The 15,550-nt window shown below is 46.4% G+C and overlaps 1 protein-coding gene across 1 annotated transcript in view; it reads right to left on the bottom strand.

Moving 5' to 3' along the window:
• Positions 1-2,856: 2,856 nt before the first annotated feature.
• Positions 2,857-15,550, bottom strand: part of SLC6A1 (solute carrier family 6 (neurotransmitter transporter), member 1) — a 39,955-nt gene continuing 27,261 nt past the window's right edge. The window contains exons 6-14 of the mRNA XM_006872182.1: positions 12,062-12,196; positions 11,773-11,876; positions 11,379-11,503; positions 10,210-10,322; positions 9,738-9,869; positions 7,868-7,970; positions 6,508-6,608; positions 5,387-5,554; positions 2,857-2,961 (exon numbers count right to left, since the gene is read on the bottom strand). Coding sequence (XP_006872244.1) covers positions 2,857-2,961; positions 5,387-5,554; positions 6,508-6,608; positions 7,868-7,970; positions 9,738-9,869; positions 10,210-10,322; positions 11,379-11,503; positions 11,773-11,876; positions 12,062-12,196 — 1,086 coding nt within the window. The remainder of the gene's footprint in view (positions 2,962-5,386; positions 5,555-6,507; positions 6,609-7,867; positions 7,971-9,737; positions 9,870-10,209; positions 10,323-11,378; positions 11,504-11,772; positions 11,877-12,061; positions 12,197-15,550) is intronic.

Below are 15,550 nucleotides of genomic sequence, written 5' to 3' on the forward strand. Positions count from 1 at the left end.
AGAACAACTCCTTGGGGCTATCAGCACCCATTTCTACTCCTCCCCCCACCATCCCTACTCCCAGCCACGGTGGCCAGTGGAATCCTATGCTCATAAAAAAGATAAATGGTTGTTGTCAAGTTGACCCCAAATCATGGTGACCCCATGTGTACCAGTAAGGTTTTCAATGACTGATTTTTTGGAAATAGATTGCCAAGCCTTTCTTCCAAGGTGCCTCTGAATGGACGGGAGTTCTTTAACCATTTGTACCACCCAGTTCATGGGGCATCAAAAATGCAAAAGGGGCATCATGGAACTGCGGTAGGAACCAATAATGCCTGCACTCTGGCGGACTTCATTGTTCCACCAGACTTCACTTACAAAACCCAAGCTAAAAGATCACAATGGTCCAATCCAGTTATATGTGGGGTTTCCAGGAGTCACAGGCCCACGCCACGACTGCCAACAGCAACAGCACATAGCTCTGAGTCAGGATATACCTGTTCAGTCCCAAGACTGGGAAATTCAACTCCATCTCACGAGATCTTTAAATCTAAAACTCTCTCTTTCTATTGGAACTTTTTTATCTGTATGTCTGTGCTGTTGTTCTGATGAGAGACTACTGTGTCCCTACTCCAAAGAATCAAAAATCTTTAACGATATATCATAGAACCTTTATTATTTTTCCTCTAAATTCTTAGAAACTTACATAATGTCCGTGCTCTAGTTATGACACCATTTATAGACATTTAAAATGCATCTTCATTTATAAATATTTTACATTTGGTCCATAGAACAGATAATTTTACTAAATAATACTGTAAGTTTTAAAACAGGCTCTGTATATAGTTTGAATATGTATATATTACAATTATTTTTTAATATAGAGATAAATTTACTTGGTGTTCTGAGAATAAATCCTTATTGAAAAAAAAAAAGCATATATGATTATACAATATCTTTTCCCTCTCCCCAGGGCAAATACTAAAAAAACAAAACAAAAACTTACACATATTCACAGTTCTCACAGTAGTGGTACGATACTTAATATTGTGCTATAGAAGGTAAGTTTGGATCGAAATCAGTTAGGGGATTTCTTGCCAAACATCTCACTTAGAATTGCTTACAAACATGAAGTACATTGTATTTGTCTTAGAACAACTTGATCTCAATTTCACATTTAAGAACAAAGAGAAAGTTAGAATTCTTCCTGCCCTTATTCTAAAGGAATTCACACATGGGAAGGGAGGGGGGCCGGGGTCATGGGACACAGTGAAGGTCTTCTCTTCATTCTACATCCTATGAATTCACAAGACGTCTGCATTTTGATCATGGATCCACCAGTTGGCGCTTGGGGTGTCTTAACAATGAGACTATTTTACAGATGACCTCAGGAAAAGGTTTAGGTTTCCTATACAATAATCAAGGGAGACCCTATGTGTCACGTGTGAGAATAAATGTGTGTGCATTTATAGATGTGTATATAAACTGCTTCTTTTCTTCTCTACAATAATGTGCTTAATATGCTGAGGGTAATACCTTATTGCAAGAACTGGTATGCTGGTCACTTTTGGATGAGAATGACAAGAGATTAAAAAACCCACAGTCACAGTTATTTACCATAGTTATTAAGGATTATTAGTCATAAAACACAGTCTGTGAGCTAGCTAGCTAAGGAGCTAAGGGGCACAACATAGGTTTGCTACGTGGGAACCCATCCTCCTGGCAAATGAGAAATGCTGAGTTCCTGGAGCTTGCAAGAAACTGCCTTCACTTGATTTGCCACCACCACTACCACCGGAGAGTTCACTTTTGGAAGGGAACAAATACTGCTCTCCAATGAAGCAACTTTAATCTCGGAAGCACGCTGGGAGGGGGTCTGTGAATTAACACTAGCTCCTCAGTTAGTGGGCTGGGCTGATTTTAGTGGCAGTGAGGAGATTTCTGCTGAGGAATTTCAAGGGAGGTATGGAGAAGGCAGCAGTTTGAAAAGGGGGTGGCAGTAAGGGAGAAAGGTAAAGAGAGAGACCCAAAGATAAAAGGCTCCCTCTCAACTTTAGGACAGACCCTTCAACCCAGTTTCCTCTGCAGCTGTTCTGTAAAATTGGGCAGTTTAAGATAAAGTGGAGTTTCTGATTAGGGGGCATCCCGGCAGGGCCTCAAACCCCTTAGAATAGTAATAAAAACATCAATTGTGCTAGCATGCCAGGTGCCTAGTTCCAATTAGTATGTATGACCTGGTGAGGCTTAGCTGCAGGGGAGCTTAGCTGTAGTTCACTGGCTCAGTCAGGCGGCAGCAGGAAAACAGCAAAGCTGCACAGATTGCAGATCTGGGAATAAGGGCTGAGGTCTTTTGGGGGTTGTTTTTATGGAGCTGCTTTGGGAAGGAGCAAACCCCCAAATAAAAGTTGACTCCCCAATATTCAGAATGAGCTCCCCCTGGAAGTCCCCATTGTACAAAATGCCCTTTTCATGGGTATGAAGCAGCATTCCAACAGGACCCAACTCCTGCCAAGTCCGAGATAACAGTCATGGGTTTCGGCAGTAAAAGAACAGTCAGGAACACGACTAAGAACCAGGAGCGCAGACTGCATGGCAGCACTCGCTGGTGGAATGGAAATGACCTACCACGGCAGTAACACACTCAGGTCTGTGGTTACTAGCTAGCAGGCTGCCAAAGTCACCGGAATCTTTGCCCACGGTGGGCCCACCCAGGGGATAGACTGTCCCCACCTCCCCTCTCTGTGTGGTGATGGTGTCTGAATTTGCCACTCGAGGTAGGTTGAGCTAGACAGTATCTTCAGACATCAAGTGGTGGTCCTGCTCAGCCAGATGGGGGCGGGGGTGAGAGTGTCGGGTCCACATGACCCCACACCCCTAGATGTAGGCTTCTTTGCTGCCTGAGCCACTGGCCTGGGGCTGCTCCGGACCATTCTCAGGGCGCATGATGTCTTCGCTGGGCTGGATCATGACCTGGATGCGCTGTGGGCATGCAACAAGAAGAACGTTCCAGATGCAGAGGTGGATGCTGGTAGCTCTCTCCTTCGAGGCCAGCCTCTTCTGCCTTCCTATCAAACCCAGACTGGGATCACATCACCACACGCTCCCTCTGGTCCACGCGTATCTTCTCCTGCTACTATAACTGGGGCGACTCCAAATGGCTCCACCCTCACTTCCTTTCTTCACCCCCTTCATGCTAGTCCCGTTGCAACAACCCTGGAGTCGGGGGTGGGGAGGTGAGTGGTGGTGGTGGTGGTGGTGGTGGTGGTGGTGGTGGTGGTTAAAACCAAGCACCAACCTTCTACTTCTGGAGACCCAATCATGGGTTCCGTTTCCACCAAAACTGAGCATCAAAGTCCTACAAGGCTCTGTGGGATCTGGCCTCGTTACCTCTCAGACCTTGATGTCGCCCTTGTCCCCCTCACTCCACTCCAGTTACACTAAGCTCCTTGTTGCCCCTCAAACACTCCAGGCATGCTCCTGCCTCAGGGCCTTTGTGCTTGCTGACTCCACTGTCTGGCACATACTTCCTTACGATAGTTACATGCCTCACCCTCTATCTCCGATGTCTTGCCATATATGTTACTTGAGCCCTTACTGTGGGTTCTGAGGCTGTAAATCTTTATGGGAGCAGAAAGCCTCATCTTTCTCCCGCGGAACCGCTGGTAGTTTCGAACTATCAACCTTCAGGTTAGCAGCCCGATTTGTAACCACTACGCTACCAGAGCGCCTGTGTTACTTGAACCCTGCCCTATCTCCTAAACCTTCCTCCCACTCCATCTGCCATGCTTTCATTTGTTAATTGTTGATCTTCTACTAGGACTGTAAATTCATGAGGGCAGGCTGTTTGCCTGGTATGTTCATGGCTGTGTTCCCAGCACGGACAATACACAAAGTAGATACTCAATATGTACATTTACTGAATGAATGAACCCCAAGAATGTTCTATACACACATCCCCTGCCATCCTGCCCCATCAGATAATGTGCTGTCCTCAAAACTGCCTGCTCTTAGACTGGAGTCTCTAGACCCGGAGAGGTAGAGGGGCTGTATGCTGACGACTGGGGTGGGGGTGGAGGGGGCCGGGCAGGCTTTCAGGGTATATCCTTTGGTTGGTTGATGATGCATGGTTGGTTGTAACCATGGCAAAGAAATGACATATGATAGGATGAGGGTAAAGCTAATGTTCTCCCATATAAACTATCATATAATTCACAATAAACATTAAAAAAAAAAAAACAAAAAAAAAACCAGCCTGTTCTTTCCTACTGTAGAACCTTTGCACAGATTGTATACTTTCCTACAGTGCTTGTCTGTCTGCCTTTTGAGGCTCAGCAGCAGGTCATGGCCAAAGAAAACTTTGGACCTGGAGTGGGCAGAGAGGGCTGCAAGTCCTGGCTCTGCTCATAACTTGCTCTGAGTTTGGAAAGCTGCTTCCCTTTGGGGCATCAACCACTCCACTGTGAAGAGGTTCAGTACACAGCCCACCTCTCTTTCGCCACAGATGCTAGAGTTCCCCCTACTGGCTCTGAGTGGGTCTGTAAGTGGAGAAGCTCAGCTCTGGGCCCTGTTGAGAGAAGTCTTTTCAGCCTACACTTGTCCTCTTCCACTCCAGCGAATACAGCACAGCCTCATTTTACTTCAGACTTGAATGCAATTAACAAGGAGCTTATGTGGACCTAGCATGTGCTGAGGGGCCCATGCTGGGGCAGGCTTTGCCTTTCCTTGTGGGCAAAGCCACACTTCTCTTTATTAAGGCCACAGATGAGATCTAGTGCAAGTCCTCAACAATCTAACCTCCTCAAAAAAACAAAAAAAAAACATCTGTGGGGATTGTCCTCAGGAATATTCTTATTCTGATTTTTAAAGCCCTTCAGGGTCTGATTTTGAGCTTCTTACCTTCCCATCTCCCCCTTTTGCCCCTCCCCACTCTCCTTATCAGCCACATTTGTCTCCCCTCGGTTTACCAAATGCAGTTTGTGTTCCTTCTGACTCACTTTTAGCCCAGGTTCATCCTCAAGGCTTTCCTGAACCATCTCCTACAGGAAGCCTTCTCCATTTCTCCTAGCCCAGACAGGGCTGAGAGCTCATCCTACTGGCTCCATGGCCCCCTGGCTTACCCCAATTGTATCACCACTAATGTTCTACTATCCCTACTGATTTATCTATCCCCCAATAACTGGGGTGGCACAGTACAATTAGCACTGGGCTGCTAACTGCAAGGTCAGCAGTTCAAACCCACCAGCCACTCTCGGGAAACCCTATATAAGGCACTATGAGTCAGAACCAACTGGACAGCACAAAACAACAACATCCCCAACAAGTAGGGGTGGTGCCCAGCACAGTACGGAAGAGACCTAGCAATGTGGAAGAGAGAAAGCTCTGGTGGGTGCAAGTGGACACTTACCTGTTTCAGGGAGCCTTTTAAGGTGAGGAACATGTAGGCCATGTACCCGGGAATGAGGACCATGGAAGAAAGGGCCATGAGCCAGCCCACACCCTGGCCCCACTTGGGGAAAACATAGCTTCCCATGGTGAGAGGCGTCATCTGCACAGCACTGAAAATGAACACTCCCTGAAATGGGGGAGAGGAAATCAGAATGGGGGGAGGGCAGTTAGTCACCAGAATGGATCATGAAGTCCCTTCCACTAGACTCTGAAGCCGAGAGGCCCACTGCCTTCCAACCTGCCCCAAGGCTGATCCTCAAAAGGACCCAACATTTGGAGAATCCCTCCACCAAGGCCACTGCTAGTACATAGTGTGTCTTTGTGCACAAGAGAAAAACATGCCCCCTCTGTGAAGAACAATAGAAAAGGACATGCCCTTTGGGAGAACCAATAGACAAGGACACGCCCTTTGGGAGGATCAATAGAAAAGGACACACCCTGTGGGAGGAACAATAGAAAAGAACACACCCTTTGGGAGGACCAATAGAAAAGGGCACCTCCTCTGAGAGGACCAGTAGAAGAAGGAGCTCCCGTTAGGAGGACCACTAGAAAAAGGTATCCTCTCTGGAAAGGCCAATAGCAAAAGGCTCTTCTCCCAAGGTACCCAGCTTCACAAACTGGCATTCACAAGCGGATGTCTGCGGAACTCCCCTGTGGGCCGAGCAACCTTAATCAGGGTACAACATACGCAGGGGCCTAGCCCCCACCCCAGGGACCTTGGGCTGCTCCCTTCTAGGCCTGCTGTGTCTCAGCACCCCCTTGTGGAAGGGAATGAGGAACACCAAGACTAAGAGGCCTTTGGGTGGGAAGTGTTTGGGCTTCAAAATCAGGAAGACCGGGTTTGAATCCCAGCTCTGCCACAGCCTGCTGGGTGAGCTCCAGTTTCCTCTGCAATGAAGTAGGGACAGTAATGCCTGTTTCCTGAACTTTGTAAGAATGATACACTGTGTCTCCACAAATAGTAGAGTGCAGCATTTGCTAGAGAACTGTGGGCTTTGGGGCCCCTTCCACCCACCTTTGCCTCCAGAATTTGTCACCCAGGTCCTTTTCTAATCTATTCCTAAGAGGCCTTGCTCTTACCGCCACAATGATTGGAGTGAAGAAAGACCAGCAGAGTTTCCACCAGATGCAGGGCCTGGAGCCAACCATCTCTTGGATATTGTCATAGAATCGGTTGACACCTATGATTTTCAGAAAGAGAGCAGGAAGTATGGATAAGCTATGAGAACTCCATCTTCAAAATCCAGATCTACCACTTTTCTTAGAGTGTGATCATGGGTAAGTCAGCTAACCTCCATGAGCATTAGTTTCTGCATGTGTAACATGGAGCAAAAACACTCCAGGGTCCTCATTATCTCAGCATTCCATCACCAGATCCCCAAAGCAAGGGGGTTGTGGAGGATAGCAAGTTACCTTAATGTGCACCTATCTACAAACAAAAGGATTCTCACAAAATATGTCTGCACTCAACTGTCTCTCTCCACTCCACATAGGTCCTAGTCACTCCTTCAAAGACTCTGTTGGTGATGGGCCATTTTTCCTGACTAATTCGATGCTTTGAACAACTTTGACAGGTTGCGCAGAAGAACCACAAATCTTGTGGAACAAGCAAGATTTCATGAAGTTTGTGATGCTGGCGACTATTAGAATAATGAACAATAAAACAAGTATGATAGTGAAACAGGTGAGATAGCAGACACCCTCAAGAATGGTGAGATAGCAGACACATCCAAGAGGGTAAATGGAAAATCAAAGACTGAGAGGGAGAAAATGTCTTTCAAAACATAGGGTCTTCCTGTGATACTAAAAAATGCAGTGGAAGTTGTATTTCTGACAATTTTCTGGCTAGATTGGAAATAAGTAAAATCAATGCTTTCTTGATTCTTTAAGATAAAATAGGATGTACTTTCAATGGTAGCTTAGATGTTGACTAAATGTTGTTTCTATTGTTGTTAGGTCGCACTGAGGAGATTTTAGTGTGACAGAGCAAAACTGCCTCATGGGAATTTCTGGCCTGTAGTCTTTATGAGATCCTATCCAAAGGCCTTTCTTCTGTGGAGCTGATGAGGGGGTTCAAATCACCAACCTTTTAGTTAACCATTGTCTGTTAAAAACATAATGTTAACATATTTTCAATAGTTTTGGGCATCATCTGTATAGATAAAATTCAATCAAACCATTTTTTATCCCAAAATTTATGATAAAATTTTGGTTCCCAGTTTTGGTGAATTTATTTAACAGGCCTTTTTATGGTATATTCTAAACATGATAACCTCCTGTCTCAACTTTATTGAATTGTTTCAGGGGCTAAATAAATCAGTGTATGGAAGAGTCTGATGTTCCAGTTGTATTTGTTGAACGGTGTTGGATGGATGGATGGATGGATGGATGGATGGATGATGGAAGGAAAGAAAAGAAAAAGAGAGGAGTTGGTACTCACCATAAAACCAGGAAATGGAGACACATTCAAAAAACACAAGGAACAGCAGGCTCATACCACTGGCAGAGTAGTAATCGAAAAGTTTGAAGACATAGATGCCCCCCTGCAAAAGAAAAGGGGATCAGAGCAGGAGCTGAATGCATTCCACACCCCCACCCCAGTGTCCAGTGCATTCAGTTCAAGATCAACATGGTCTTAGGAGTCTCATAAGGTTGGGATTAGGCTACACTGCAGCAAGAAGGCTTGCAGGTAGATTAGAGGGAAACACCAAGAACATTGTGACCATGGGAGGCTTTGACTTTCAGAACTGGGAAGAAAACATGTGGGTGGAAGGGACAGACTCCCGAGTTCTAATAAGGCTGCTGGGCAGAAAGAGAACTTAGTGAGGGGTTAAACTCCTATCCCTGAATATGACCATGAGCACCATCTTTCCACAACATAAATCAGTCACAAGTCTCTCTTGCTCAAATCTTTCTAGTGATTTAAATAAAACAATAATAGAATATAGATAGATAGATAGATAGATAGATAGATAGATAGACACAGAGAAGCTAGATAGAAAATAAAACCCAATGCCTTGGCCAGTGAGTTCCTGCAAGAACTGGATCACCATCTCCTACCCACCTTCTTGCTACCCTCTGCCATACTGTGTTCCTTTCTAGCCTTCAAACTGATCATTTCTTTCACTAGGACTTTGCACTGGCTGTGCCTCCCCCCTTCCCCCCAGATCTTTCGCCCTCATCACTTACATCTCAGCTCAGTTGCCACCTCCTCAGAGAGACCTGACTACCCTATCTAAAGTGGTCTCTCAGGCTCCCCCATCATCCTTTATCCCACTACCCTCTTTTCTTCTTGGCATTTAAGACTCTCTGAAGTGATCTAATTTGTATGCCAGTCTTGTCCACCAAAATGTAAGCTCTGAGAGAGCAGATTCCACATCTGTCATGCTAATTTCCAGTACCTGCAGGAGTTTTGGTATGGTGCTGTAGGATAAGCACCAGACCCAGACTGCAAGGTTGATTTGAACTGCAAAGTCGGCAGTTGAAACTCACTAGCCACTCCTTGGAAACTCTATACAGAGTCATTATGAGTCAAAACTGACTCGACAACACTTAACAACAACAACATTGTGAAGTGCCTCTGAGTCAGTTCTGACCCATAATGACCCCATATAGGGTTTCCAAGGAGTGGATAGTGGGTTTGAACTGCCAACCACACAGCTCAAACTGACCTTGCAGTCCAGCTCATGATTCTTCAGTACCACACCAAGACTCTATGGTGTCCAGCAATTATTTGTTGAATGAATGAAACTCTCTATCAGAATTGTATTTGTACCTGGGACAGCTTTGCATATCACTAATCAGACCTATCAGACTGAGTTCCTGGCACTGAGTCATTTACATTTATGGTACAGTCCATCAATTAGGCCTTCTGACTGGACCTTTCTTATCCATCACTATAGCCTCAGGGCCCAGCACAGTTCTTGGCATACAGGGCGTTTCTCATGATCATTGTTAGTAAAGAAAAGAAGGGGCAGTGCCAACCTCCAAGTCCCAACTCCAATTTAACTCTGGCTGATTCTGAGAGGCTTTTGAATCTCAGCTCCTGCATCTCCTACTCCAGGAAGCACACCCTGATGCCCAGGCCAGGAATACAGGTGCTGTACTCGCTACCTCTGAAATATAATTTTTACTCAAATGTCCGTGCCTCCTACCAGTGTGCGACCCCATCTGACTCCCTGCTGTGTACCCAGTGCTTGGCATGGAGATATTGCTCAGTGAAGGGATGGATCGTGGGGTAGGGCAGAGATAGAGGGAAAAGACCCGGGGTGGGAGGCAGGAGTAATAGCCGAGGTGCTGAGTGAATTCACCTGGGTGATGTTAGAGAGGCCGATCAGATAGGAGACGACACACACAGCAGCGATGAAGAGTTCTCGGCGGTTGCGGAGGAGCCTGGGGTATTCATCCACCAGGGCTGTGATGAAGCCCTCCACAGTGCAGAACTTCAGGAGGGAGAAGAGGTCAGGAAGCTGCAATAGCCCCTAACCCTATCCCATCCTAAACCTGACCCTCCTGGGAAGACAGAGGGGACCCGGCAGTGTGTGGGCCGCAAGCTCAGAAGAGCCCCAGCATGGACGCTGGATGCTGCCTCTGATTTGGCTGTGATTCAAGAAAGTCTCTTTCCCTCTAGGCATCAGTTTCCTCATCTGGAAAATGGGAACTCTGACTGAGATACTCCCTGAAGTTCCCTTAATGGAACATTCTGCGGGGCTGAAGCTCTTGATCATCCTCCTGGGGGCTCGGGGCTTCCTCTCTCTACTAGCTCCCAGACAGAAGGCTCACCTGGCTGTCAATGCCCAACATCAGCAGCATGGAGAAGAAGAGGATGGCCCAGAGGGGCGAGATGGGCAGCTGGGTCACCGCCTCAGGGTATGCCAGGAACGCCAGTCCAGGGCCTGTGGAGGGAAGGGCAAAAAGCCAGGGCACAGTGCTGTATTGAGCGTCTACAGTCGACAACTGGCTTTCTAGCCTTTAGTCCATTTAATTTTCAGAATAACCTTTTGGGACAAAGGTTGTTAGCCCCTTTCCAGTTACAGAAGCAGAGGCCTGGGGAAGGTGTGATATAGGGGGTCCCAAATTGAGTAGGCCAGTGAGGACCAATAGCCGCTGCACGATGAGGAACTAGGGTGTCCAGGCCAGCAGTGGTGGCAGTGGGGATGCAGAGAAGGGCCACATGGAGAGATCGGTAGGAAGCATCATGGGCAGGACCTGTGGGATGTGAGGAAAGGTCTAGGCTGAGGTTTTTGGGTTGGGCGCTTGGTGTGGGAAACCTTTGTTGGAATGGGGACCACAGAAGAAAGCTTAAAGAGGTCTGCTGTGGACAGTTGTGTCTGATGTGACTACAAGAGGATCCAAGTGTTCAGGGAAATCCTTGGAAGGAGAAGCAAAAGAGGTAGGTCTAGGGTGGGGAGTTCTGAGACATAAAATATGAATTGCTCTTGGTGGGAAAGTTAGAAGCTCAGCGGAGAAAGTTCCTTTTTACTTTACTGGTTCTCGATGGGGATAGGAGACCAGTCACATCACCTCCCTGAACCTCAGGGCCCATGCCGTGTGCACACATGGTCTACCACATTTGCTGCTTTTCTGACTGGGTGGTGAAGGGGGTGGGCTTGCCAAGGGGTTTTCCTAGGGCCTGTGGCCTTTATGAGGGTGTGGGGACAGGGGCACAGCTCACTGGGTGAGCAAGTCTGATTTACAACAAAGCTTATCTCAGAGGGACAAGACTGAGACTTCTCCCCCAAAAGTCCAAGATGGTGCTAGAGGCACTAGCTTGGACTGGAGGTTAGGAACTCAGGCTTGAAAGTGCCACCTGCTCTCTAGATCCATGGCTGTGTGCAGGTGTTTCCTCATCGAGGAAATGGGTTTAAGAGCACGGCAGTCCATGTAAAGTGCTGGCATGGGTGATGCCAGCATAGTCCCTCCCCAGGGACCCTCTGTTGGGTGGTGCGGACCTGAGGCTGCCACATCGGCAATGGATCTCTTGGTGACATGGGCCATGAAACCCACGATGGAGAAGATGACGAATCCTGCGAACATGCTGGTGCACGAGTTGATGCAGCACACGATGATGGAATCCCTGCAGAGGGACAGACGCTGTCAGTGAAGGTGACTGGGGCAGGGCAGCAGGGCAAAAAAACCCACAGAAAGGCATGCCTGACTGAGGAGCAAGGCCAGAGAAACATGGAGCCAGGAAAATCAGGGGACGGTGGAATATGAAGGAGTGACCCAACGGGATTGATTGTGGCTCAAGGATGGGTTCAACTGAGAGATCAAAGTGCCCAATGGGGAAGGGAACAGGGAAGAGTCCGAGGGGTGTGGTTTCACAGGCGCCTGACTCTCTTCTACCTATAGACGTTGTTGTGGAAAGAGTTGTAGCTCCCGAGAGCAATCAGGGATCCCAGGCCAAGACCGTAGGAGAAGAAGATCTGAGTAGCTGCATCCAGCCATACCTGGGGACAGAATTTTCAAAAATAATCATCAAACTAACAGCTCCCAGGTCCGTTTTCATGGGCTCACCAGCTCCACTTGGCAACAACTCCAGTTTACATAGGCAGAAGCCAGCCTCAGAGAACTGTCCCTGATGCCTGTGCCCTCCCAGGCTCTCCATGGCCCAGGACCTCACTGGGTAGCTCACCTCAGAGTCCGACAGCTTGCGGAAGTTGGGTGTGATATAGAAGAGGATGCCTTCCTTGGCCCCAGGCAGGGTTACTCCACGGAAGAAAAGGATGATCAGCATGATGTAGGGATATGTGGCAGAGAAGTAGACCACCTAGAAGGAAAGCAGATGACTTGGCCCTCCCCTACTTCACCCACATCCATTCTTGTTTCTCTGGGCTTAGTACTAGCTCTCCTCCTCCAGGAAGCCTTCCTGGAGTTCCCCAGTCTTCACTGATCGGCCACTTTTCTGAAGTCTCTTCTTAGAATTGAATCAGCAAGGTGAGTACCTGCTTTCCCCCCTTTCCCTATCTCCTTCGTTTTTGTCTTTTTTACCTCTGGCTAAATGATCTAGGTAATATGTTGTTGTTGGTTAGTGTCATTCAGTCCGTTCTGACTCATAAAACCCTGTAGAGGGTTCCCAAGGAGCGGCTGGTGAATTTGAACCGCTGACCTTGGGGTTCAAACCGACCTGTCAGTCCAGTGCTTTATTGCACAGTACCACACCAGGACTCCATCCAGGTAATATATATGTAATGTCAAAAAAATTTTTAATGATATATTAGCACATATAATTAGTCCCCTTCACCAACCCGGAGAATGTAGGTTACATGAGGGGCAGTAGCGGTCTTGGTCACACTCCTAGTGCTTTGAGCCGTCCGTGGCCCATCCATGGCCAAGGTACAGAGTAGACAGTAAATGTCAGATGTTGGAGGAATAAGACTCTTGGGTGGCACACGGTGTTTAGCATAGTGGTTATGAATTGGGCTGTGAACCGCAAGGTTAGCAGTTTGAAACTGTCAGCTGTTCCGTGGGAGAAAGATGAGGCTTTCTGCTCTCATCAAGATTTACAGCCTCGGAAACCCTGTACAGGGTCACTATGGGACAGAATTGACTCAACGGCACTTAACAACAACAACAACAACTAACTTAAAAAGGAACTCTGATCGTGTAATAGTTACAAGTCGGGCTGCTAACCTCACACTGTCAGCAGTTCAAAACTACCAGCTGTTCTGCGGGAGAAAGATGAAGCTTTCTGCTCCCATAAAGATTTACAGCCTCGGAAACTCTACACAGGATCGTTATGAGTTGGAAGTGACTCCACGGCACACCACCACCACTAACTTAAAGGTTGGTGGTTCAAACAGACAAAGTGGCTATGCATCAAAAGGCCTATTTGGAAGCCACCCAGCAGGATAATCACTGGATTGCACGGTCAGTTTGAGCATCAAAGTCGGTGGTTCAAACACCCAGACACTCCTCAGAAACCCTATACAGGGTCACTAGTAGTTGGAATTGACTTGATGGTACCTAGCAACAACAAGCAGCACCACAAAAGAAAGACTTCTATAAAATTAAATTAAAACAACTTTATAGCGAGTTCAACTCTGTAACACCTGGGGCCACGATCAGTCAGAATCAGCTCTATGGCAAAGGGTCTGGGTTGTTCATCGGATGAATGAGTACATGAATGTTAACATTTAAAATTGATCCTTTTGAGACTTTCCTTTGCATTTATGAACACTTTTTGATATTTACAAAATGGGGTTCAAATGATGCAATTTTGTTACTTTTTGTTTCGCATGTTTAAAGTAAAAAAGTATGCTGTAGTTTTTTGCTTTGTTTATTAAACATTGTTTCATTGTCGCATGAAAATTTTGATTTTTTAAAATGTTTTATTATGAATTATGTGATAGTTTACATGGGAGAACATTAGTTTTACATTCATCCTATAGTATATCATTTCATTGCTATGGTTACAATCCCCTCCATGCATCATCAACCAACCAAAGGGTATATACTACAAGCCTTCCCCCCCGGTCATCAGCACACAGCCCCTCTCCCTCTCTGTGTCTAGAGTCCCCAACAGCTCCATCTCTCCACGTCATTGTCTCTGCCTCCATCTCAGGCATCACTGCTTCTCTGGGTAGGGTCCTGCTCTCCGCTCTTCTCACCTCATGATCCCAGGGACCTCTGCTCTTAGGCTGAAAAGTTAATCACTCCCCTCCTTGCTACAAAACATCTACATTTACAATTCCAACCCTCACAAGCAGTCCAGATAACAATTATTCACTATTGTGTCACAAGAGATCCATCTGCATTTCATTTCATCAGCCCCGCCTAGACAGATTCTACCTTCCTTCACACCCTCTGAATCTAGATTCCCTCTTGAAAGCTTGTAAGCCAGTCACTTCTTGCCTTTGTAGCCCCCACCATTTTGGGTAGCCAATGCCCAAGTTGCCCATCCCTGTCTACTCTGTGTATGGAGTAGGTGGGAATGATCCTTGCTGTAAAGATTTGTTCCCTCTTTTGAATGAAAATTTGATTTTTAATTATGCATTCTTTTTTGAAGCATTCTCTACAGTTACCCGTTTAAGTTACTGCCACTGCCACTGGTATATAAATTGAACTCATAGTACATCCCTGCATTTAAGTATTTATCTGCAAAACTCTTACACTTTTTGGGGGTGGGGGGGTTAGAATTTTTTTAGAAGTGAAATTGTTGCTGTTGTTATGTGCCATGGAGTCGGTTCCAACTCATAGTGACCCTGTACAGGGTTTCCAAGGCTGTAAATCTTTACAGGAGCAGAACGCCTCATCTTTCTCCCACAGAACAGCTGGTACTTTCCAACTGCTGATCTTGCGGCTCACAGCCCAATTGGTAACTGCTATGCTACCAGAGAAATTATCGAGTTAAAAAAGGAAAAAACTGCTCTGCCTAGGCTAGCCCTCTGCCCAACCTCCAAGGCTCAGGCCCACCCATCAAGGCACAAGCCAGCCCAAGCTGAGACGCCTGGAGTTGGTTTTTACTACCAGTAACACAGCAGTCCTGCTGTGACTCTGTGGGTTAATATGCCAGACTGCAAAGCCTTTTGAACTGCAAGGTCGGTGGTTTGAGCTTACTAGCTGCTCCTTGGACACCCTATACAGGGTCTTTTTTTTGTGTGTGTATGTGCATGTGTGCAACTAGAGACTGCCTTATTCAATCTTGTTGTTTTTTCTGGTGCTGAATTCTTCTTTTTTTTTTTTCCCATTGATTTTTTTCTTTGTTGTTTTGTTTTGTTGTTTTGTCTTGCTTTGTTTTTCTCTCATTATCGCTTTTGTTTTTGATTTTGATTTTGATTTTGGTTTTGTTTTCTACCCGACTGGTGTTTGGCTGTCACACGGCCCCCCTTCTGCTACCAGAGAACTCTATGTCTCCCTACATTACACAAAAAGAGTCAGCAACTGCTGCCAAATAGCCAAGCTGCAATCACACTTTATAAAACACCAAAACTCAGGCAAGAACCAATACCAGCTGCCATATACCAAGGAAACAGGCAACACCTGTGAAAGTTACTCTGAATTAAGCAATAAGAAGAGTGAAAAGGGAAGACCACATCCTGACTACATTTTCCTGGAAGCAATCAGAAAACATAAAAAATTACCAAAATACATACTCAATTAAGTATTAGGGCCACAGATTAAC

Source organism: Chrysochloris asiatica, unplaced genomic scaffold (assembly GCF_000296735.1).
Source record: "Chrysochloris asiatica unplaced genomic scaffold, ChrAsi1.0 scaffold00186, whole genome shotgun sequence".
In the NCBI taxonomy this organism is placed as follows: Eukaryota; Metazoa; Chordata; class Mammalia; order Afrosoricida; family Chrysochloridae; genus Chrysochloris; species Chrysochloris asiatica.